At 43.6% G+C, this 23,278-nt stretch overlaps 1 protein-coding gene across 1 annotated transcript in view; it reads left to right on the top strand.

Moving 5' to 3' along the window:
- The window catches only part of LOC134910964 (protein FAM200A-like), a 47,573-nt gene that overhangs the window by 24,026 nt on the left and 269 nt on the right, over positions 1–23,278 (top strand). Inside the window, exon 2 of the mRNA XM_063919355.1 lies at positions 11,660–13,490. Within this exon, the coding sequence (XP_063775425.1) occupies positions 11,660–13,490 (1,831 nt within the window). The remainder of the gene's footprint in view (positions 1–11,659; positions 13,491–23,278) is intronic.

The raw sequence follows: 23,278 nt of genomic DNA, 5'->3' as shown, positions 1-23,278 counted from the left end.
TTGCTAAATTGAAAACCCGCCACTGAAGGGGTTAAGCCCCTTCTATCCACTAGATGGGTTAATAACATAAATGACTGTAAACACAGAAAAAAAGATGTATATAATACATATGATGAAAGCATGATACTGGGTGATAGCTTAACTGGAAATATAGCATATTAATTGAATGGCATTGTGTAACTGCCTCTACCTGATCCTTCTGGCTAGAAGAGAGTCCACTTTTCATGAAAGCATTGTGTACTAAAGGGATTTACCAGCTTTCTGGCCAGGATCAAGATAAGGTGACCCAGGGTGGCTTAGAGTTCTTTGAGATGATCAGGGAGAAGTGATGTTGTAGGAATTGCGAGTGAAGTTGAGATTGTAAGTATTCAATAGATGCTTTTCCTTATGTTTAGCAGCAGCAATTCCAGTAAGTTTACCTTTAACAGTAGCTTTATAGGCTTCCCAAAGAAATGAGAACTGTGTCAGGGGGACTCATTAAGGGAAGAGTAATCTATAAGAGATCAGAAAGGTCTTAACCAAATGGAGGGGCTAAGGCATCTGCTATTGCCTCCCAGCAATGTTGAGTTGTATGAAAACACCACAGTGATCAGTGCAGGCAAATGGGTGAGTGTTTGCGTTATAAACTTAAAAGGTAAGACAGGAGTCTAAGAAGAATAAACCAATACACGAGTAAACTACATGAGGGTAGAAATAAAATGTTTATCCCCTGTCAAATGCATTCATCAATTTCAAGTAGTCCAGGAGTAAGCGTTCTTTCAGCACTGATGCAGATTTTAAAGTTTATAGGAAAGGGTGGGGGCAAAAAGGGAGGGTACTGATATAAACCAAGTGCATCCATGGGATGATGCCTCAGGTTAATTGACTGAAAGCAGACTTGGGTCCGATGTATTGATGAACCATGTTCACAAAGAGATCAGAAAATAAAACTTCTGGAGAATGGATTTGAAGATTTCAGTGTGGAATCCAGGAGAGCTTAAGCATCTATGGATTTGGAAACTGCTTTGACATGGATGTTGTTCCATTTATCCCTGTTCTCAGGATCCTTGCATTTCTCGTTGAAGGAGGATTTATTCTTATGGAGAAAGGAGATCTTGGAGAAAGCTGAAGAGATTTTCAGATGTTGTCTGTCTTGGATTCTAAAGCATCAGTGCACTCCGATCTCCTTGCAGAGGTCTGAAATGGCCTGGCATTAGTCTGGGCCTAATTCAGAGATGAAAGCAACTAAAACTGACTTCTGTGCTTCCTCTTCAATCCAGCTGCTCCTCTGGCCTAGCGATTACCCATTGAAGATGAGGTTCCTCCTGACATGCTGCGCTTCATTAACTCCCTCTACATGGGCATCAAATCTGTCTTTCACACAGAGGGCCTGATTCAGAAATGGACCTAATGTTGATGTTGTATGCAGTTGAGCAATTGTTTGCCACTGTCCATTCATATTAGTTGCACAGCACATGTGCTGTGATGGTCTTGTGATAGCGGCCTCAGTGAGAATTTATTTGCAGTGACAGGCAGGGAGCATTTGCAGGAGGTAATTGAGAAGTGACGACTCAAATGCAGGTGTCTTGTGACCATTTTGGTGGCATGTCACAGTGACTGTGATGCCGTGTGCAAATTTCATATGGCTCTGGCATCTTACCTCCAACAGCCATGTTGTGTAACAATAGGTTTACTCAGACGGTCGATGATCTACCGAAGTGCATCCAATGTATGTGTCTTCATACTAGAGATGAGCGGGTTCAGTTCTCAGAGAACCGAATCCCCCCCAGACTTCATGTCATGAGCCCGGATCCGAGTTAGTCTGGGGTTTTCCTGCCTGACTCGGAAACACGAATTATGCAAAATGTCATCATCCCACTGTCGGATTCTCGGAGGGTTTGGATTCCATATAAGGAGCTGGGCGTCCCCACCATTTTCACTCCAGCATTGGAGAGTGTAGAGAGAGGATGTGTCTCCATCCTTCCATCCTGAGTGTCCTCTGTGGTAGTGTCTTGTGCTGCATCAGTCCAGTCACAGTGGTGGTGTCCTCTGCTGCCATATGTCCAGTTCTGCTGTATACGTCCAGTCCAGTGGTGCTGTATTGTGCTGCATCAGTCCAGTGGTGGTGTCTTGTGCTGCATCAGTCCATTCACAGTGGTGATGTCCTCTGCTGCCATATATCCAGTGCTGCTGTATAAGTCCAGTCCAGTGGTGCTGTGTTGTGCTGCATCAGTCCAGTGGTGCTGTGTTGTGCTGCAGTCCAGTCACAGTGGAGGGGTCCTCTGCTGCCACATGTCCAGTGCTGCTGTATAAGTCCAGTCCATTGCAGTGGTGCTGTGTTGTCCTGCATCAGTCAAGTGGTCATGTCCCTGTGCCGCTGTTTAAGTCCAGTTATACTGAAGTATATGTCCATTGATACTGCCATATATGTCCAGCGGTACTGCCGTATAAATATAAATCCAGTGATCCAGCCGCATAATTCCAGTGATCCTGCCGTATAAATCCAGTTGCACTAATGTATAAATCCAGTCCAGTGATCCTGCCGTATATGTCCAGTGATGCTGCCATATAATTCCAGAGATACTGCCGTATATATATATATATCCTGTTGCAAGGCGGATTACTGAGGCCATAACAACTATGCTGGTGTTGGACGTGCGTCCGGTATCCACCATTAGTGCAGTGGGACTGCAGTGCCAACCCTAGATGGGCCAGGTGTTTGTGCCGCACACTTGTGTCGCTTAGCTTAGTCATACAGCAACCTTGGTGCGCCTTTTTTTCTTCTTTGCATAATGTGCTGTTTGGGGAGTATTTTTTGGAATGGCCATCCTGCGTGACACTGCAGTGCCACTCCTAGATGGGCCAGGTGTTTTTGTCGGCCACTTGGGTCGCTTATCTTAGTCACACAGCTACCTCATTGCGCCTCTTTTTTTTTTTGCGTCATGTGCTGTTTGGGGAGTATTTTTTTGAAGGGCCATCCTGCCTGACACTGCAGTGCCAACCCTAGATGGGCCAGGTGTTTGTGCCGCACACTTGTGTCGCTTAGCTTAGTCATACAGCAATCTTGGTGCGCCTTTTTTTCTTCTTTGCATAATGTGCTGTTTTGGGAGTATTTTTTGGAATGGCCATCCTGCGTGACACTGCAGTGCCACTCCTAGATGGGCCAGGTGTTTTTGTCGGCCACTTGGGTCGCTTATCTTAGTCACACAGCTACCTCATTGCGCCTCTTTTTTTCTTTGCGTCATGTGCTGTTTGGGGAGTATTTTTTTGAAGGGCCATCCTGCCTGACACTGCAGTGCCAACCCTAGATGGGCCAGGTGTTTGTGCCGCACACTTGTGTCGCTTAGCTTAGTCATACAGCAACCTTGGTGCGCCTTTTTTTCTTCTTTGCATAATGTGCTGTTTGGGCCCTATTTTTTACATTTGCCATCCTGTCTGCCACTGCAGTGCCACTCCTGGATGGGCCAGCTGTTTGTGCACACACTTGTGTCGCTTAGCTTAGTCATACAGCCACCTCAGTGGAACCTTGTGGCCTAAAAACAATATTGTGAGGTGTTCAGAATAGACTGGAAATGAGTGGAAATTAATGTTATTGAGGTTAATAATACTGTAGGATCAAAATTACCCCCAAATTCTGTGATTTTAACCATTTTTATAAAAAAAATCATCCAGATCCAAAACCAAAACATAATAGGGTGGTTTTGGCAAAACCAATCCAAAACCAAAACACGAGCGGGTAATTAGAACCAAAACCAAAACACACAAAAAAGTGACCGCCGCACATCTCTATTTCGTACACAAGTGGCGGATCTCAGACATCTCCAGTTGGTATCTCAATACTGTACAATTACTGTTGGCTGCGAGATTTGCATATTTCCGCACAGCCACTGCATACTGAATCACAGTTGTGAAGGCATTTGTATACATCTCTGAATCAGGCCCACTGTCCTTTACTGGTTCTCATCCATCATTTATCAAACAGCTTTTTCAGTGTTTTTCTTTTTTCTTCTACTGGATCTACTTCCTTTCTGCTTCCTTTATAAGTTTACATACTATAATGCTCATTCCTAGTTCCTCTGCTCTTTTCTATCTATACTTCTATTGGAAACCTAATAAGCTCCATCAAATTTTAATATGATTTCTGTGGGGATAAAGGTACCCAAATTTACCTATTCTCTCCAGGGGGGTTCTATACAAAAAGTCGGATTGTTAAACCCAAAACTTCTGAGTGTGTTTATGTTCAGTTTTTAAAAGGGCAATGCTTTTACTGGCAAGCATTGTCCTTTTAAATATCAGACATAAACGCACTAAGAGGTGTCGAGTTGTATAACCCAACTCTTTATAAAGAAACTCCCAGATCTCTCTCCATCACTGTTGGCCTGCATTACTGAATGTATTCATGCTATTTCATTGTGGGTGTCCTCTGGCCAGCTTAATTTCATTTTTGAGAAACAGAGCTAGTAATATTGCAACCAGCTCACATGAGTTATCTACCTAAGATCTCTATTTCTGTAGATAATATGACATCGATAAACCAAGCTTAAGCTTACTGCCTAATTATGCCACATATAATTATGCCACATATAATACTGAAGGCACATATGTTCCTCAAGAGACATACCATGAAAAAACTGTAACATCTAACAATATTTCGGTGAGAATTGTACCCCATGTTTAAAATATGAGGTACAATAAATTAGATAGATCAAGGATGGGATGTACCAGTGGAAAAATGTGGTTTGAGTGCATTCCCAAAATGTATCAAATGCCCCAAAGCAAAACTTTTCAGAGCTTTTACCCGATAGGCAACGGCATCTATTGATGGTAAAAAACAACACTTGTTATTAGGCGCAAATTTCTCAATATTATATAAAATACTGATCACTTGAAAGATAATAATTGTAGTTGCAGCTCTCAGGGGGTGATTTGGATTTTCACCTAGGTAGAGTCAATGTAATCAATATAAATGGGAGCGCAAATGCAATTAGTAAAAATATATATATAAGTTTAATAAATGCACATACAGTTATATAAAAACATATAAATGTGGATTTAAAAAAGTCCTAATGCTTAACACATCCCATGAAAGTTCCACATAATCATAGAATCCGGTAATTGACTGTGAATCAGTCGCAGTCCCATTAATTAAATGCCTTTTCCACTGTATTTGGATAAAGTTCCACAGACTATTACTCAGGTATTTGAAGAATGATTCTCTTATGCTCACCGCTGCTGGAGTTCAATTGCAGTAAACTTCCCAGTGTGTAGTGCAGCGGTGAAAAGGAGCATGCACCTCTCTGGATCCAAATGCTGTGTAAAGACAGGGAGAGCAGAAGTCAGCAGCACCGCTCGCAGTGTCCCTGTTAACCCGTGCTCGGAGCTTCACAAGCGGCAATGGGCTGCCGTGATGTTCACAGGACAAGCAGGGAGAGGCGCGGCTGCAGGATGACGGTGGAACAGTGAAGGCGGAGATCGGATAAATTGTGTGGACTTCACGGGGATAGCCTTTACGTGTTTCTCCGCTGTCACAGTGTAGCGGTTTCCTCAGAAGGTATTAAACTTATATATATATATATTTTTACTAATTGCATCTATTGATGGTGTTGCTTGTAGGAGCCTATGGGTTTATTTCCTCATAAATCCCCGGTTGTGTCCAAAGGCTCGCACATGTAATGGTTGACGGCCACGCATGCACAGTAGGACTCCCAGGTCATAAACCCGGAAGTCCTCCCCACTCATAAACCCGGAAGTCCTCAGATCGTAAATTACATTGGAAGAGCTGTCTTTTTCGTAAATAATTGCAAATCTTTATACAGTGTTGATAAAAGCTGCCATGCAGGTGGAAAGTGATTGGATGTATCCCTTCCCAAATGAGAATGACATTTATTTATTACTACTATTACTACTATGAACTATTGTTTAGTTAGCGAGACAACTGACTATAAGGAAATAAAAAACCATTAGAATACCTGCCGGAATGCTGTCCTAGTGCTATAGGCTTCCAAATGCTAATGATAGCAGTGTTTTGAGCTGTCTGCAATTTTGAAATCATCCAGTGAGAATTGATGAGATTATATTGCTGTCAATCATCATCATCATCATCATGGATTTGCACACACACTGTAGCTTGTGCAAATTTTACAATTCCTTTTATATGTATAACTACAAAACTATGGTACGACATGAGCCACTTTTTCAGGAACACACCCCTACTGTGCTTGGACATGTGAGAACACATATAGAGAACTAGAAAGACGGTTGTTGGGTTGGGTGCACAGTATCAATTAATTGGATTGATTATCAAATATAAAACGTAACTTTTATTATTTATGTTAATATTCAGAAGGTCCTTGTCTTGGGACACATACAGCAAAATATAGAGGTTAAAAAACATGACATATACAAACACATAAGTGATATAGAAGAAAGAAAAATGTGAGACAGATTCTTAAAAAGTGGGATCACCACAATGACTCCTGCAACAAGTATAATTGTTTATATGTGAGACGTTATCCACTCAGGATACAGCTTGAATCACATTTATCAGTTCTAGATATATTTAATATCGTGTAGAACGATTGGGTATGGCCACAGATAGTGGGGTATTTCTAATTGGACACTACCTCTGTTGCGTAGATGCAATATAATGTGTGATACTATTAGAACCTCTTGCCCACCTAATAATAATGGGTTACTCTTAAGTAGAAATCATTAACTGGCTTGGAATAAATATCTATCTATTGTGCAACATTTTGTCGTTCCACATTCTCCCGTTCATAACCATTCTACAATACAAGAATCTCATGCCAGAAGATCACGTGACCGGAGCTTGGATCTGACCGGTCATCGGGCATCTTCAACTTAACATAATATTTGTAGTGCTCAAACTAATAGTAGCACGCATTGGCATGGCACTACCTGTGATTGATGCATGATGCTCACACAGTGTCCTTAGACGCTCTATACCGATGCTCAAAGGCATCGAGCTCCGATCACGTGATCGGAGCCGCAACTGACACACAGGGTTGGACAGGGTTAAGTCTCCGCAATCTTGCTGGGTCCGTGGTGCGACTCCCATGATAGGTCCAGAGAAACACGTGACCTTATCTGTGATCGTGAGTGGCCAGACTTACTCGTTAAATTACAGCTGTGGGAAACAATCGGGTTCAGCCTCGTTAAAGCTGCCCGTACTGCGAAACATGCATGTCGGCTTGTTAGTGGGCCACCACACTCCTTATATTTCATAGCAATGTTGTATCTTGTGTAATAGTTAATGACGCTCATACCCGCACCAGCACTGATTCTTACAGAGCTCTAGCAATCAGCATTTGAAATTCGCTCAGCAGGCTGTGTGTGTGAGGTTAGGAAATTAGACGAACAACCACTCAGGATAGGAGTAGAGGGGACACCCTAGGCCTTTATCCTAGGCCATTGCTGCAACAGAGAGAGTAACCATCCGCTTCTCTGTATAGCATATATATGTGGATTATTAGATTACTGTTTATTATGTTGAAATCATCTCATGCCTAATCACTATTGCACGGCTCATAATAAAATAGTAAGAAGCAGAAATAGTATCTTAAGCACTGGTTCATAAGTGTATTATAGTCTATGAGTCAGCAGTAGTGATATCTATCACTAATACAGTGGTTCCCAAACTGTGTGCCGCGGCTCCCTGGGGTGCCGCGGCGCTGTGACAGGGGTGCCGCAGCCTAGCAACCGTTTGTCCGCATTTTTTTTTTTTTTTTACTTGCGAGGGAAGTGCTGGCAGCAGGAGAGGCAGTGTGGCCAGCCAGTCCATTCAGTCAGCCGGCGCCGGGACGGGATGTGATGTGCGGGCTGTGTTTGTCCGCAAGATGCGGCTACGGGAGGGGAGTGAGGGCAGCAGAAGAGGCAGGATCAGTCTGTCCGTGCCGCTGCTCAGGTAGCCGGCGCCGGGGCTAGCGGCTGCGGCGGACATACACTGGGCACGGGGGGGGGGGGGTTCGGGGGGGGCGGCGGCTGGTGGTTAGTGTTGTGGAGGGAGAGGAGGAGCAGGCTGCTACAGTGTGCACTGCGCACGGGGGTGGGGAGAGGAGGAGCAGGCTGCTGCAGTGTGCACTGCGCACAGGGGGGGGAGGAGGCGCAGGCTGCTACATTGTGCACAGAGCCGGAGGGAGAGAGTGCAGGCTACAGTGTGCACAGGGCCGGAGGGAGAGAGTGCAGGCTACACAGTGTGCACAGAGGAGGGGAGGGGGCGGGGGCAGGGAGAGACGAGAGTGCAGGGCAGCTGCAGCTGGGCAGTGTGGTGTTAGCTGGCGGGAGAGGGAGGAAGAGGAGAGCTGCGGCTGGCCAGTGTGGAGTAAGCCAGCACCGAGGGGAGGGGAGGGGAGGGGAGGGGAGGGGAGGGGGGGGGGTGTTTGTGCGGGATGTGCTGTGGCTGTGCCCAAGGTCAGCCAGCTCAGGTGCTGGGGGAGTCATCCTGGGGTTGAGGTGTTATTGTGCAGGTTGTGACCGCGTGCTTTGGGGAACCTGTGACTGGAATCAGCCGGCAGGTGTAAGCAGGTTGCAGTGGCCGAGGAGTGCGCTGATGTGGCCGAGGAGTGCCCTGGAGTGGCTGAGGAGTGCCCTGGAGTGGCCGAGGAGTGCCCTGGAGTGACAGAGGAGTGCGCTGGGCAAGGGACCTGATGGCTGATTGAAGTCCTGGCCGCTGTGACAGAGGAGCTGGCTGAGAAAGTGAGTAAAATATTAATATGTGATACTGTATGTGAGATGCTGCATAGGGAAATCTATAGGAGGGGGGTGCCTGCTATAAGTGACTTATATGCAGAGGCATCTCCTCGGAGGAGGGGACCCGTGTGCAGACTACGTGTGTGGGCCCCCTCCTCTCCCATAGTTATCAGCGCTGCTGATAGCCCTCTGACCACTAGAGACTCTGCAGTGCATGCGCAGGACACCGAAAAAATAGGCACTGTGCCAGAATCTCTAGTGCTCAGTGCGCTAGTAGCGGCTGTGGCGTCTACGGGAGAGGAGGGGGCCCACACAAACACCGATGGATGCCGGAAAGGTAAGTATCGAAAAAATGGGTGCAGTGTGTGCGGTGCGGCCCCCCTCTGGACCCAGGGGCCCGCACACTCTGCACCAGTGGCGGAACTAGCGAGCGGTGGGCCCAGGTGCGACAAAATGCTTTGCGCCCCCCCATCCCATCCAAGTCCACCCCCTCACCCCTGGAGAGGATCTGGTGAGGGGAATTTGCTCAGGACCAGGGAAATGGATACCTAGCAACAGTGCCGTAACTAGACATTTTAGCGCTGTGTGCAAGAAATGGCATCGGAGCCCCCCCACACAATGTAAAACAGGGGCAATGCAATTACACCAGGTAGAGCCCCTTTTACACATTACTGCGGACAGATTCCCCTTTTTACACATTACAGCAGAGAGCGTCCCCTTTTTATACATTACGGTAGACAGCTTCCCCCTTTTTTACACATTACGGCAGACAGCTTCCCCCTTTTTTACACATTACGGCAGACAGCGTCCCCTTTTTTGCACATTACGGCAGACAGACAGAATATATAGATAGACAGATAGAGAGATAGATAGATAGATAGATAGATAGATAGATAGATAGATAGATAGATAGATAGATAGATAGATAGAATAGATTATACTTACAGTCTCCACTGGCAGTCAGGCTCCTCGGTGCAGGCAGTCACTGTCAGGCAGCCGCAGATCCCGGGCAGGGGAGAAGAAGGAGGAGGGAGGGGACTCAGGAGCTGCAGCAGCGCACTGTAATTGGTGGAGGCGCTGCTGCTGTCCCTTTCCTTCACCATAGGCTGCCCTCCGTCACTGTGAATGCTGGGAAGCACTTCCCAGCATTCACAGCCGTGGAGGGCAGCCTATGTTGATGGAAAGAAACAGCAGCAGCGCCTCCACCAATTACAGTGCGCTGCTGCGGCTCCCTCCTCCACCTCCATCCTCCTACTTCCCCCCTCGTGGCGCAGCGCTCCTCTCCACGGCGGACAGCGGCATGTAATGAGTCAGTTTGACTCATTACATACCGCGCTGCTGGCTTTGGGCCCCTGGACAGTGGCAGGCCCCAGTGCAAGGCACTGCTTGCACTGGCGGTAGTTCCGCCACTGCTCTGCACCATTATAGATACGCCAATGCTTATATGAGGACAAGCTGGCAAGCAGGTGGGGGACTGGTCTTGATGCATGGATGCACTGGAACCTTTTTAGATTGATTTGACTTCAAAAAAACCTGGTATTTTATACAAAGCCTGTTTTTTTTTTTTTTTTAAATGGATGCATTTGCGCTGCAAAAAGACATAAAAGATATAGGGGAGTATTCATGTATGCTACATAAAATAAATTGATACTTACCACTATACATTGCATCAGTTCGATGCGACATATAACTTTGGTAAGTAGCAATTCATGAATACTTTCCGGCAATGTGTGGTATCTCGGGCTCCATCGGTCTCCCATTGCGGTGTTGGAATCAGCAGACGGCTCTCTCTACACATGCAGAGGTCTCGGGAAGCTGCAGGGTGGTCAAGGAGCAGGGCTATGACTGGGTGCTGGGCAGAAAGCAGTGAAGCACTCATGGTACTCATACACTGTGCGATTCTTGGATGCGTTTTGAACTTTTTAGTTCAAAACGCATCACTTGTAGTTCAAATCGCACTGTGTTTCTTTTGGCTTGGGATGCGATTCGCGCTCCCACATAGTTCTCATCGCAAGCCAAAAAAGGATTTTTGTACTAGATCGCATCTAGTTCAAATCGCACGCTGTCGTAGCGTATCGCATGTGATTTGTACTAGATGCAATACGATCTAGTACAAAACGCACCTAGTACAAAATGTACCGTGTGTGGGCACCTTTAGCTTGCTTGCAATTTTGCACAGATGTTCAGATTCTGCCATCCTGCGATGGCAAATCTAAACGCCATGGAAATGCAGAAACCAGAGCTTTACATTCCTTCATGAATCGCACACACCATACTAATGTATGGTGATGCGATTCAGCTACAGAGCTGGGATGCCACTGAAGAAGTCAAGAACTTCTCCACGGTAACCTGCTCCATGATTAGCCCGAAGCACAGAAAAGGCCTGATTTCCGCAAAATTTTTATACCATTGCCAGCCTTAATTGTGCCACATTACTTTTTCAGTGAGAAGTGTATTTGTGTTGGATATTATAATGGTAACGGGGCACTGTAGTGTGTCATAATCTGATCCACTCATTGTAATATAGCACTATAATGTTCCAAAATGGGACACTGTAACGTGGCATAATTTGAACTGGAGGGCACTGTAATGGGGCATAATATGAATTGGGGACACTGATCATGTGAATTGGGAATACTGTGTGACAAAATATGTACTGGCAGCCCTACAGTGTGGTATCATGTAAACTATGGAACTACAATGGTTCATAAAATAAACTACGGGGCATAACATTAACTATGGCAGTACTATGTTTTGGAAAATTAACCATGGCACTATTAAGGGACATAATATTAATAAGTGTTGCGGAGTGGTGTCTCTCAAGAACCATTGGGGCAGAAGCCCTGCAAATATGTTGCTATGGGGCCCAGAAAGTTTTGGCTATGCTTTTTAGAAGCACAATTTTACTTCTCATATAGAAACTACACAGGATTTGCCTTCCACTTAAATTAATTTATTGTGATTGCTCCAGTACAGAATAATTTTGTTGCACAAAAAATGGAAAGGTTTTTGAACACTGGAAAGAAGTCTGGTAGTAAAGAAAAGGATGAAGAACCACAGACCAGTGGCACAGTTGGGAAGAAAAGGAAACATCGCAGATACGACGATACTTACCTAGACATCGGTTTTACATCTGTAGATGTCAACCATGAAGAGCGTCCACAGTGTGTACTTTGCTTGAAAATATTGTCAACAGAAAGCATGATTCCAAGCAAGCTAAGACGCCATTTGGAGACCAATCACCCTAACATGGCTAAGAAATCGCGTGATTTCTTCAGCAGAAAGCTAAAAGAATTGAAAGGACAAAAAGGCACATTTTTTAAACAAGCATCCATACCAAGCAATGCTTTGCTTGCATCTTACAAGGTGGCACATAGAATTGCAATGTGTAAAAAGCCTCACACCATCGCAGAAGAACTGATTTTACCGGCTGCAGTGGATATGGTTAACATTATGGTTGGGGAATCAGCTGGAAAACTGCTTTCAAAGGTACCTTTATCAAACAATACCATCAGTCGTAGAATCCAACATATGGCTGAAGATCTAAATGACCAGTTAATTGAAAAAATGAAAGGGAAGGATTTTGCGCTACAACTTGATGAGGCAACAGACAGTAACAAGGATGCTCATTTGATTTGCTACACACGCTTTGTAGATTGTGACAATATTGTGGAAGACCTTCTCTTTTGTAAAAGTATCACCGCCGGTATAAAGGCACAAGACTTGTTTCAGATCATTGACACTTTTATGAGTGAAAACCAGTTAGACTGGACAAAGTGCTTTGGTGTCTGTACTGATGGTGGTCGTTCTATGGCTGGCTGTTATGGAGGATTGCAGGCACTCATACGAAGCAAAGCTGCTGATGCACTTTGGACCCACTGCATTATCCACAGGGAAGCCCTTGCATCAAAGCATCTGAGTCCGCCACTGAATGCAGTCATGGAAAGTGTGTTGAAAGCTGTGAACTTTATAAAAACTCGGCCACAGAAGGCAAGGTTTTTTAGACAAATGTGTGAAGTTATGGGCTCTGAGCACACATCTTTGTTGTATTACTGCAGTTCACAATGGCTCTCCCGTGGCAATGTACTTTCTCGTGTTTTTCAATTACATCAGGAACTCTACTCATATCTTGTAGAAGAAAAACACGAGTGTGCCAATAACTACTTGGATACTGTTTTTTTGTCCAAGTTAGCCTACCTGTGTGATATATTTGATAAACTGAATGCATTGAATCTCTCACTGCAGGGAAACAATACCCACATTCTTAAACTCTCAGAGAAGGTATCTGCATTCAGGAAAAAAATGTTTATATGGAGAAGAAAATTAAATGAAGAGTGTTACAATGACTGTTTCCCCATGTTGCATCAGTTTGTTACATCAAATGATGTTTGTTTGACACATGAACTTAAATCAGTTTTTGAGCAGCACCTAACAAACCTCAGTGATTGGTTTGAAAAATATTTTCCAAAAAATATGGAAAAGTTTGTCTGGATCCAGGATCCATTCAGTACTAGGGCCCCAACTGAATTTGCTTCTGTAGAAGAAGAAAAACTCATTGAGCTCTCCTGTGACAAGACCTTGAAAGTAAAATTCAGCAGCATAGGACTTGAAGAGTTTTGGATATCCATTAAAGATGAATATCCGATACTAAGTGCTAAAGCACAGCAAATCCTCATTCCTTTTGCAACAACATATTTGTGTGAAGCTGGGTTTTCAGCAGTTGCTGTAATAAAAAGCAAGTACCGTTCAAAAATCAATGTGGAACAGGAAATAAGGGTGGCAGTGTCCAAGCTGATCCCAAGGTTTGAAAAGTTGTGCAGTGCACAACAGGCTCACATATCCCATTAATAAGTGTTGAATTTTTTGAACACTCTTAAATAACTGCCTGCTGTTGTTTTATTTTGTTTGATGTTATTTCTGTTAATGAGTTCTGTTAATTGTTATTTAAAATAAATTAAAGAGAAATATTTTCTTCTTGGATTTATGTTTATTATTTTTAAAACAAGTGAATAATAAGTCATTTTTTCCTCATCTAAATACTGATAACATTGTTTTGACCCAACTACTTTAAAAAAAGGGACAGTTCGGTAATTATTTTGGCTTAAGGGTGCCTTGAAAAAGTCAGGGAGACCAAAAGGGTGCTTTGGACTAAAAAAGTTTGGGAACCACTGCACTAATAGAATCACTTCAGAGAGGACACTTATCCCAAATTGGGACAACTGACCCCCAAGGGTACTAGGAATACTGCTTAATTACATATTGTTGAAAGACACATATATTTTCCTCCATTAACTTCTTGGTATTCCCGCAGTGGACTTCATTACACTGAGTACACAGTTATATATTCAATAAAATTAAATGATTTATTTTCAATTGGGTACATGCGTATGATCAACAACGATTAGAGTGTATTGTATACAGAGTGTGTGATTTGTTAACACCACACACATCAGTGAAGCAATATCCCTGTAAATCCTCTTTCCACTATAAGAATTGACATTGCAACAATTGTTGCTCTTTTGCCATATCAGTCCTACGACACTTTGTAACATTTTTTCCCTCACCTCTAAACAAGTGTGGACTGAAACATACTTATTCTGTGCTTCTATTTATATACAATCATTTCTGTAATGTTCTAGCACATCCCTTTGACTCCATCAGTATAAGGGGCACAACCCTGATCACCCTGGAGTTATTATAAGGGGGGATGTCCAATTTCCATACAGATTTTCATTAATTGATTCATATATCCTATTTCTATGACACATTAGTGTACATCATCTGTGTGAACGTTCCACATATGAATAGAGTGTGAGTATCTCAGAACCTGCTAGTGTCAATTCCTGACAAACCTATACACCTCTAGCATTATGGATTCGCCTATTAGTTATCTATAAGGCGATACATCACACACTGTAATATAGGGCACTAGTGGCACAATATTCTTTATGATGTCATTTTCAGCACTAATTCAGTTAATGATTTCTACTTAAGAGTAACCCATTATTATTAGGTGGGCAAGAGGTTCTAATAGTATCACACATTATATTGCATCTACGCACCAGAGGTAGTGTCCCATTAGAAATACCCCACTATCTGTGGCCATACCCAATCGTTCTACATGATATTAAATATATCTAGAACTGATAAATGTGATTCAAGCTGTATCCTGAGTGGATAACGTCTCACATATAAACAATTATACTTGTTGCAGGAGTCATTGTGGTGATCCCACTTTTTAAGAATCTGTCTCACATTTTTCTTTCTTCTATATCACTTATGTGTTTGTATATGTCATGTTTTTTAACCTCTATATTTTGCTGTATGTGTCCCAAGACAAGGACCTTCTGAATATTAACATAAAAAATAAAAGTTACGTTTTATATTTGATAATCAATCCAATTAATTGATACTGTGCACCCAACCCAACAACCGTCTTTCTAGTTCTCTATATTTGTTCCGATATCTTGGTTGTAATAGGGTCGCACCCCCAGAGAGGCCTAAAGTCTAATCTAGACACATGTATATTGGGGTTTCATTGATTCATTTATTAATGAACTAAATCGCTAATTTAGACCATTCAAGTGTGCAGATGTACTTTTCTTTCTTTTGTTCTCAACATGTGAGAACACCCCTACCTACCCCCTGTTAATATCTGGTTGTAAGGGTGTATGCATCTAATCTTCATTTGCTTATTTGTGTGCATTCGCTTGCTGGACATGCGCATTGCGAAACCATGCAATTAAAATAGATATTATTTTTTAACCTTATATACATGTTCACTAATTTGAGACAGTGCATTCTATCTTTTTGTTGTATTTGGTTTTGAAGGCATTGCCCGTGCCTTCTATGTAGGGCTGCCATCAAAAATTGTGGGGCCTGGGACTGACAAAATAGGCAGACCTCCCCACAATAGACTCACACACACATACGCACCCCCATAGTCACATTTCCCTCTGTCTCTGTGACCCCACACACACACACACACACACACACACACACACACACACACACACACACACACACACACTCTGACTCTCAGTGAACCCAACCCATTCCCATTTCTCAGTGACCCCCCACATTCCCCTCTTTCTCTCAATCACCCCCCAAACACACACATTCACCTCTCTCAGCAATCACCCCTAAGTAACACTACTATAGTGCGAGTACTCACCAGGAAAGATCCTGTTGGCAGGATCGACAGCGGTTCCATGTTGGAGGAGGTGTCTGTCTGCATCTTTCCCCGACCACAGCCAGCCCCTCAGTACAATCCGGCTGCTTGGCTCGGGAGTTGGGGCTTTGCAGTGGTGCAAAAGGCAAATCAAATGAGTGTCGGACTCTCCTGCAGGGCTGGAGACATCTCGTGCATCCAGCATATCCATGCTTTACATGGAGGCCCTCCATCACTTTCCTGGATGGGTGGGTGGGCTGGCAGGCAGGCGACAAGCCAGAGGCCTCTTTGACATGTCGGCTGTCAGGCAGTATGAGCATGAGCAGACCAGGCTCCCTTGTCTGTCAAAGTGTCCAGTCCCAAGACTTCTGTACTGGCAGTCCCCCCTTGATGGCGACCCTGCTTCTATGTTAGGAACCAGGGTCTCAATAGTGCATATAGGCCCTCATTCAGCATGGATTGCAATTGTAAAGTTGCTCGCAGTAGCTTTGCAAATGAAATCCATAGCAATGCAAATGCAGGAGGAGGATATCTCCTCTTTCCTGCATTTGTGATAGCAAGACTGGTATGCATTCACAGTCCGGGATGAACATCGCAACCATCGGTCACATTGTTCATCTGCGACAGCAGGCTGAGTAAGCCTGAACATACTCAGTTTCCGAAGCCAAGGAAACTGCGTACACAACACAGTCCTTGGCCTTGCCACTCCCAAACAACGGGGGCAACACGCTCTCATTTCTGGCAATGCCTGCTGCCCCCACCCCTCCCCCTGAATGCCTCTGCCTGCCAGTCAGGCAGAGGCATTCGTATTACATTGATGCAATCGAAGGACCTGTTCTGCACATGAGCAGTTTCCCGATTATCAGAAAACTACACAGGGGATCGCAGGAGCGATCAAACCTGAATAACCCCCATAGTGCCATGTGTGACATACCACCTCTCTCAGGTTTTAGCTATTACATAAAGGGCAGTAGAGAGCCTGGTTGGGCCCAGATACTTTTCATGGGGTGTGGCCTAATCACAGGAGGCGTGGCCATGCATTCTAAGAAAAAAATACAGAAACAATTGTATTTTAAATGTCTCCTGGCCACACTGCATCCTTGTGTGCCACTGACTGCATATGCAGTACAGTGAATACCTTTTCACAATATAGCTATTGTATTTGTAATGATTATTGATTTTGTCGTATGCTAGTTACTGTACCTGCACTGTACTGTGTATCTGTGGCGAGAGTAAATTTGTGCATGTTTGATAAGTATCTAAACTTGGGCCGAGATGTACTGATGCCCGAGTTCGGTGGGCGTGTGGGATGCCGGCTGCACTCAGATGTTTTTTTAAAGGGACAATCAGGTACAAGTCTAAACCATGCCTTGTACATAATCGCTACTTTAAAAAAATATCCGAGCTTGCCTGGTATCCCGCACGTCTACCGAACTCGGGGATTGATTACATCCCACACTTTGTGTCTTATGAATCTTTGTTTTCTTTAGTAAAATGCACAAAAATATTTCTAGTGTAATATTCCTTCCTGAATACCCATATTTTAGCTATGAAATTAGAGCAAATCATACATGCATTAATGTCACACGTCTGCTGCACTGCTCCTGCTGGAAAATAGCACTGGTTCTGTGCATATGCTATACTATAACCGTATACACATAAATGTTATTATAAAATCTGAGAAGGTGAGGATATGTCTTTGATCTTTGCTGTATGAACTGTGGCTTTACCGCCTTTTTATCTAAAACTGGGAACTAGAAAATTAAATCCAAACTAAAACACTTGAGGGTGGTTTTACCAAAACCAAAACACAATGAATTAGAACCAAAACCAAAACATGGTTGTCCACGTACATCTCTATTGGGAATACCAAAAGGAAACTTCTGGAGTCCATTTGGGTACTTCTATTAAAGTGCATCTGGAAAGTATTCACAGTCATTCACGTTTTCCACATTTTGTTATGTTACAGCCTTATTCCAAAATGGAAAAAATAAAATTTTTCATGCAAAATTCTATACACAATGGGGGTAATTCCAAGTTGATCGCAGCAGGAAATTTTTTAGCAGTTGGGCAAAACCATGTGCACTGCAGGGGGGGGGGGGGGGGGGGCAGATATAACATTTGCAGAGAGACTTAGATTTGGGTGGGTTATTTTGTTTCTGTGCAGGGTAAATACTGGCTGCTTTATTTTTACACTGCAAATTAGATTGCAGGTTGAACTCACCACACCCAAATCTAACTCTCTCTGCACATGTTATATCTGCCTCCCCTGCAGTGCACATGGTTTTGCCCAACTGCTAAAAAATTTCCTGCTGCGATCAACTTGGAATTACCCCCCATATCCCATAATGACAACGTGAAAAAAGTTTTTGTGATATTTGCAAATTTATTAAAAAGAGAAACTAAGAAATCACATGTACATAAGTATTCACAGCCTTTGCCATGAAGCTCACAATTGAGCTCAGGTGCATCCTGTTTCCACTGACCATCCTTGACCATCCACTGACCATCCTTGTTCCTTCAGCTTAATTGGAGTCCACCAGTGGTAAATTCAGTTGATTGGACATGATTTGGAAAGGTACACATCTGTCTATATAGGGTCCCACACTTGACAGAGGGTCCACTCTGATCATCGCCGGGGCCCGCCCTCGACAAGCCCTCAGGATGCCGTGCCCCTAAACCCCAACAGATCTCCTTCAAAGGACAATTGGAAACAGGGTGCCCATCCAAAAACCTGGTCAGGACCTGGCAGGGCCGGCCCTATAGTTACGCACGTTACGCAGACGAGTAAGGCGCCACACATAGAGGGTGCTCACTCAGTCTGCTGTCATCAATCAACAAAGCAGCGCTCAGCACAGCACAGCCCAGTATTACTCACTGTCTGTGCTGTGAGGCTCCTCCTCCCCGAGTCCCTCCTGTTTGCATATCTGTAATGAGCGGCGGGACATCATGACATCACGCCGCACATTACAACATGCGCAACCTCTGCTTGGGCAGGATGCCCGCCGCCGCACCATTGCCGCCACTGTCAATGTCATAGTGGTGATGGTGCGTGCAGCATGCTGCTTGCCTGACCGCATCCGCCGCCGGAGTCTGGAGACATCTTTGAGCGGGTCCCTCCAGCGCACAGGCCGCCCGCACTCCTCTCGCTTCCCTGCTGGCTGCCGGAGAGAGGAGGTAGAGACTGGAGTCAGTCTCACGCGTAGTACAGAGTCAGTGTTATTATGGAGATCCTGATTCCTGGGCTGGCAGGCTCAGCGCAGGGCCGGCCCTATATAAATATTAAGATATAAATAAATATATTCACTTGCATATTATATATATATATATATATAAATATAGACTAGTCTATACTTATTACAGAGGGAGCAGTCTTCTGCAGATGTTTGCTGTTGCAATTTTTTCAGTGGGCAGGGGGCTCAAAACTTGCAGATGGCATGGTGGCCCCATCATTAATCATAATGCCACAGTGGAATTATAATTAATGAGGGGGGCCATCTACAAGTTTTGAGCCCCCTGCCCACTGAAAAAAAATATATATATAATATGCAAGTGAATATAATTTTTATATATATGAAAAAATAATTTTCATGATGCTGTAGCCTGTACATGATGCTGTAGCCTGCCCTGTCCTCCACTCCCGTACTTCTCCCGATCCACGGTGCTCTTGCGAAGCACACGGGGGCCCGTTCTGAATTTTGCTATGGGGCCCATAAAGGTCTAGTTACGCCCCTGGCCGCCAGCCAAGAGCCCCTCACTGCCACCAGCCGCTCACCACTGCCAGCTGCTAACCCGCAACAAATGGCGGTCAGAGGGACCTCACCGCACCAAGTGAGGTAATGTTCCCCTGCTGTCACCCTCTCTCTCTGTCGTTACTGTCCCTACTGTTACTCTCGTCTCTCTCTCTCCCTGCTGTCACTATCGTCACTCCCTGTCACTCTCGTCACTCTCTCTCTCCCTGCTGTCACTCTTGTCACTATCTCTCTCCCTGCTGTCACTCTCGTCACTCTCTCTCTCCCTGCTGTCACTCTCGTCACTCTCTCTCTCCCTGTCATCTCTCCCTGTCGTCTCTCTCTCTCCCTGTCGCCTCTCTCTCTCCCTGTCGTCTCTCTCTCTCTCTCTCTCTCTCTCTCTCTCCCTGTGCCTGCTGTCACAATTTCAGCTCATTCAGTGTGTTAAAATGTGAATTTCGGCTCATTCAGTGTGCTATAATGTGAATTTCAGCTCATTCAGTGTGCTACAATGTGAATTTTGGCTCATTCAGTGTGCTATAATGTGAATTTTGGCTCATTCAGTGTGCTATAATGTGAATTTCGGCTCATTCAGTGTGCTACAATGTGAATTTCGGCTCATTCAGTGTGCTACAATGTGAATTTCGGCTCATTCAGTGTGCTATAATGTGAATTTCGGCTCGTACAGTGTGCTATAATGTGAATTTCGGCTCGTACCGTGTGCTATAATGTGAATTTTGGCTCGTACCGTGTGCTATATTGTGAATTTCGACTTGCACCGTGTGCTATAAGGTGAAAGGGGCACCAGTACTAGATAGTATAAGGGGTTATAATACACTGTACACGCCCCCTTTTGTGGAGCACGCGCCTTCAGCGCGCACATAACTGCATCCTTAACTTTTCCATACTCCCACTTCAAAATTTCCACTTCAACCACTGTGTGTGTGTGTGTGTGTGTGTGTGTGTGTGTGTGTGTGTATGTGTGTGTGTGTATATGTATATATGTATGTATGTGTATATATATATATATATATATATATATATATAATATTCACTTGCATATACTTCATAATAGTACCCTATGTTGGTGGGGTTGTTCCATCATCCCCTGGCTGGTTGGTCAGCATGTTCATCCAAATTGCAGCCGTTTTTCTGCAAAGTCCCCTATGTTCATTTGTAATACTTTGCTGAGAATCACCAAATGCTGTGTTTACTCCTTTGTTATGCTTTGCAGCTGTTTTCAGTTGTTGTTTTTTGTGTCTTGCATTTATCTTTGATTTCAGCAACTGAAATGCATGCCTGAGTTGGTTGAGATCAGATTATTGAATATCTTGCAAAGTTTTAACTTTATGGTAGACAGTTGATTACACCCATATTTTACTTAATGCGGTTTAAGCTTTTGTGTGTATAATATCTTCCATCATCCATTGGGGGGGGGGGGCACTATCTATATTCGCTTACCAAAAAATTTAGGCTTGGGCCGGCCCTGGAACCTGGTCACAATAGTCAAAGAAACATAAATAATGAGGTTTTTTTAGGCCCACATTATCGGCATCAAAAAGAACATTGCCAATACCCAGAAAATCCACCTCCAACACCCAAGAGGGGAAGAAATTTATTTCAGAGGCAGAGGAGGGGGACAAAAGACAAATCTAAGAAACTAAGGTCCACTGGAGAAACCAGGGACCCAAAGGGGATTTTCAATCTTTCCTCTAAAACTCTGACTGCTGGTGAGGTGTCCCTCCTTAATAAAGGTCTTAAATTTTCACCTACCATCTGTCCCAATATATTTGATTTGTTTGTTGAACTCAACCATTTTGTACATTCACTATGTAGAAATAGATATTTTGCAAGCAAAACTCTCGCTAAACAAGGGGATCAGGCAACACCCATTCTATTAGACACAACAGATTAACCTTTCATTCAGATGCTTACTGATTTACAAAAGTAAGGCATAGGGATATCTATCCCCCTGCAATACATAAAATCTATGATGTAGATTGAACAGTATTCAAGCAGAAATCGGAATTCTTTCCAATACCTTCAAAAAGCAGCAGTGTAAAAAGTTTCTACAAAATTACTTTAGATGCCTTTAGGACCATGTGTCTTAAAAGTGAATGCAAAACAACTAGAAGTAACAACATCAACAATTGGAAACTCAAAGCCCTAACTAAATTAATGAGGGACACCTCGGTAGTGTTCAGGGAAGCAGATGGGGGGAGGGGGGGGGCTTGTACTCCAGGACAGGACAGACTATGTAAAAGAGGCCCTAAGACAGCTGGAGGATCAAACCTTCTATATAACTTTGCCTAAGTACCCTACCACTGACTTCATGTTGGAATTCCAGACATTATTGAAAGGGGATCTTGCTGATGGGATCATTTCTAATGAGGAAAATACATTTTTGTTTCCTTCTTTTCCTACTACCTATCTACTACCACCTTCCCAAAATTCAGAAGTCCATCACGTCACCACCTGGATGTCCCATCATTTCGGATGTTTCAGTAATTCCCTTACCTCTAATCTTTCCTTTTGTGTTGATAGCTATCTTCAACCTTGTGTCCCTTCATTGAGGTAACACATCCAGGACACCACCCATTTTTTTACAGCTCATCCAGAATGTAGTATGCTGTCCTAGTTATACCTTTCTTACACTGGTTGTACAGAGTCTTTATAGTAACATCCCACATGAGTTGGGTTTGAACACTATTCATGATGAATTAATACAGGATGGTGACCTCTCAAAGGGACACAGAGATTTTATTGTTAATTCTATTTCCTTTATTCTTAAACACAATTACTTTCTTTTTTCTGCCATTTTTTATCTTCAAGTCATGAGGACGGCCATGGGGACCAAGTTTGTGCCAAGCTACGCCAATCTCTATATGGGACAAGTAGAAGTACAGCTGGTATAGGGTAGTGACCTCGCTGTGCACCTGGTCCTCTATGGCCGTTACATTGATGATCTATTTATTATTTGGGATAGAGATATTGACACCGCTCTTCAATTAGTTTCTTCTCTCAACACTAACACTTTTAATTTATGTTTTTCACAGCTTTTGGATAGGCCTACTTACACTTTAAAAGTGCTCACTGTGGTCCTTGGAAGGACAATATCCCAAAAGGGCAATTACTCTGTCTAATGGGAAACTGCTCTAAAAAAGAAGTTTTCATGGAACAAGCTACATCTTTGATCAACTCCTTTATATCACAAGGCTATCCAGAACATATTTTGGATCAGGCCTATCGGGGAGTTCACTCTCTATAGATAGAGAGCTTACTCATTAATAAAATAAAGAAAACAAACAAAAATTTTGGAATGGGAGAATTGTCTTTCATTTCCAAATACAATAATCATTCAGGAGAGATCAGGTGTATTGTTAAACAAAATTACAATATTCTTTTACATGACCCTATTTTAAAAGATGTTATCCCTGCAACATCTTGTGTTATTTTTTTAAAAACAAATCATTGGCACCAAGTGCCCCGAGAAAGGAAAGAATGGAAATACATAGAAATAACACTTTAGCATCGGGTCTCTGGTTGCCTCCCTGACCGGTTGGTTTCTTTAAGCGCGGGAAACTAAGATGTACCACTTGCTCACATGTAGTAAACAAAACTAGGACCATTAAAATTTCAATAAATGGGACAACTTACACACTAAAAAGTTTAATGAACTGTGACTCTA

Source organism: Pseudophryne corroboree, chromosome 4 (genome assembly GCF_028390025.1).
Source record: "Pseudophryne corroboree isolate aPseCor3 chromosome 4, aPseCor3.hap2, whole genome shotgun sequence".
In the NCBI taxonomy this organism is placed as follows: domain Eukaryota; kingdom Metazoa; phylum Chordata; class Amphibia; order Anura; family Myobatrachidae; genus Pseudophryne; species Pseudophryne corroboree.
Note: the sequence above shows the minus strand (reverse complement) of the source record. Positions and strands in the feature narration are given on the sequence as shown.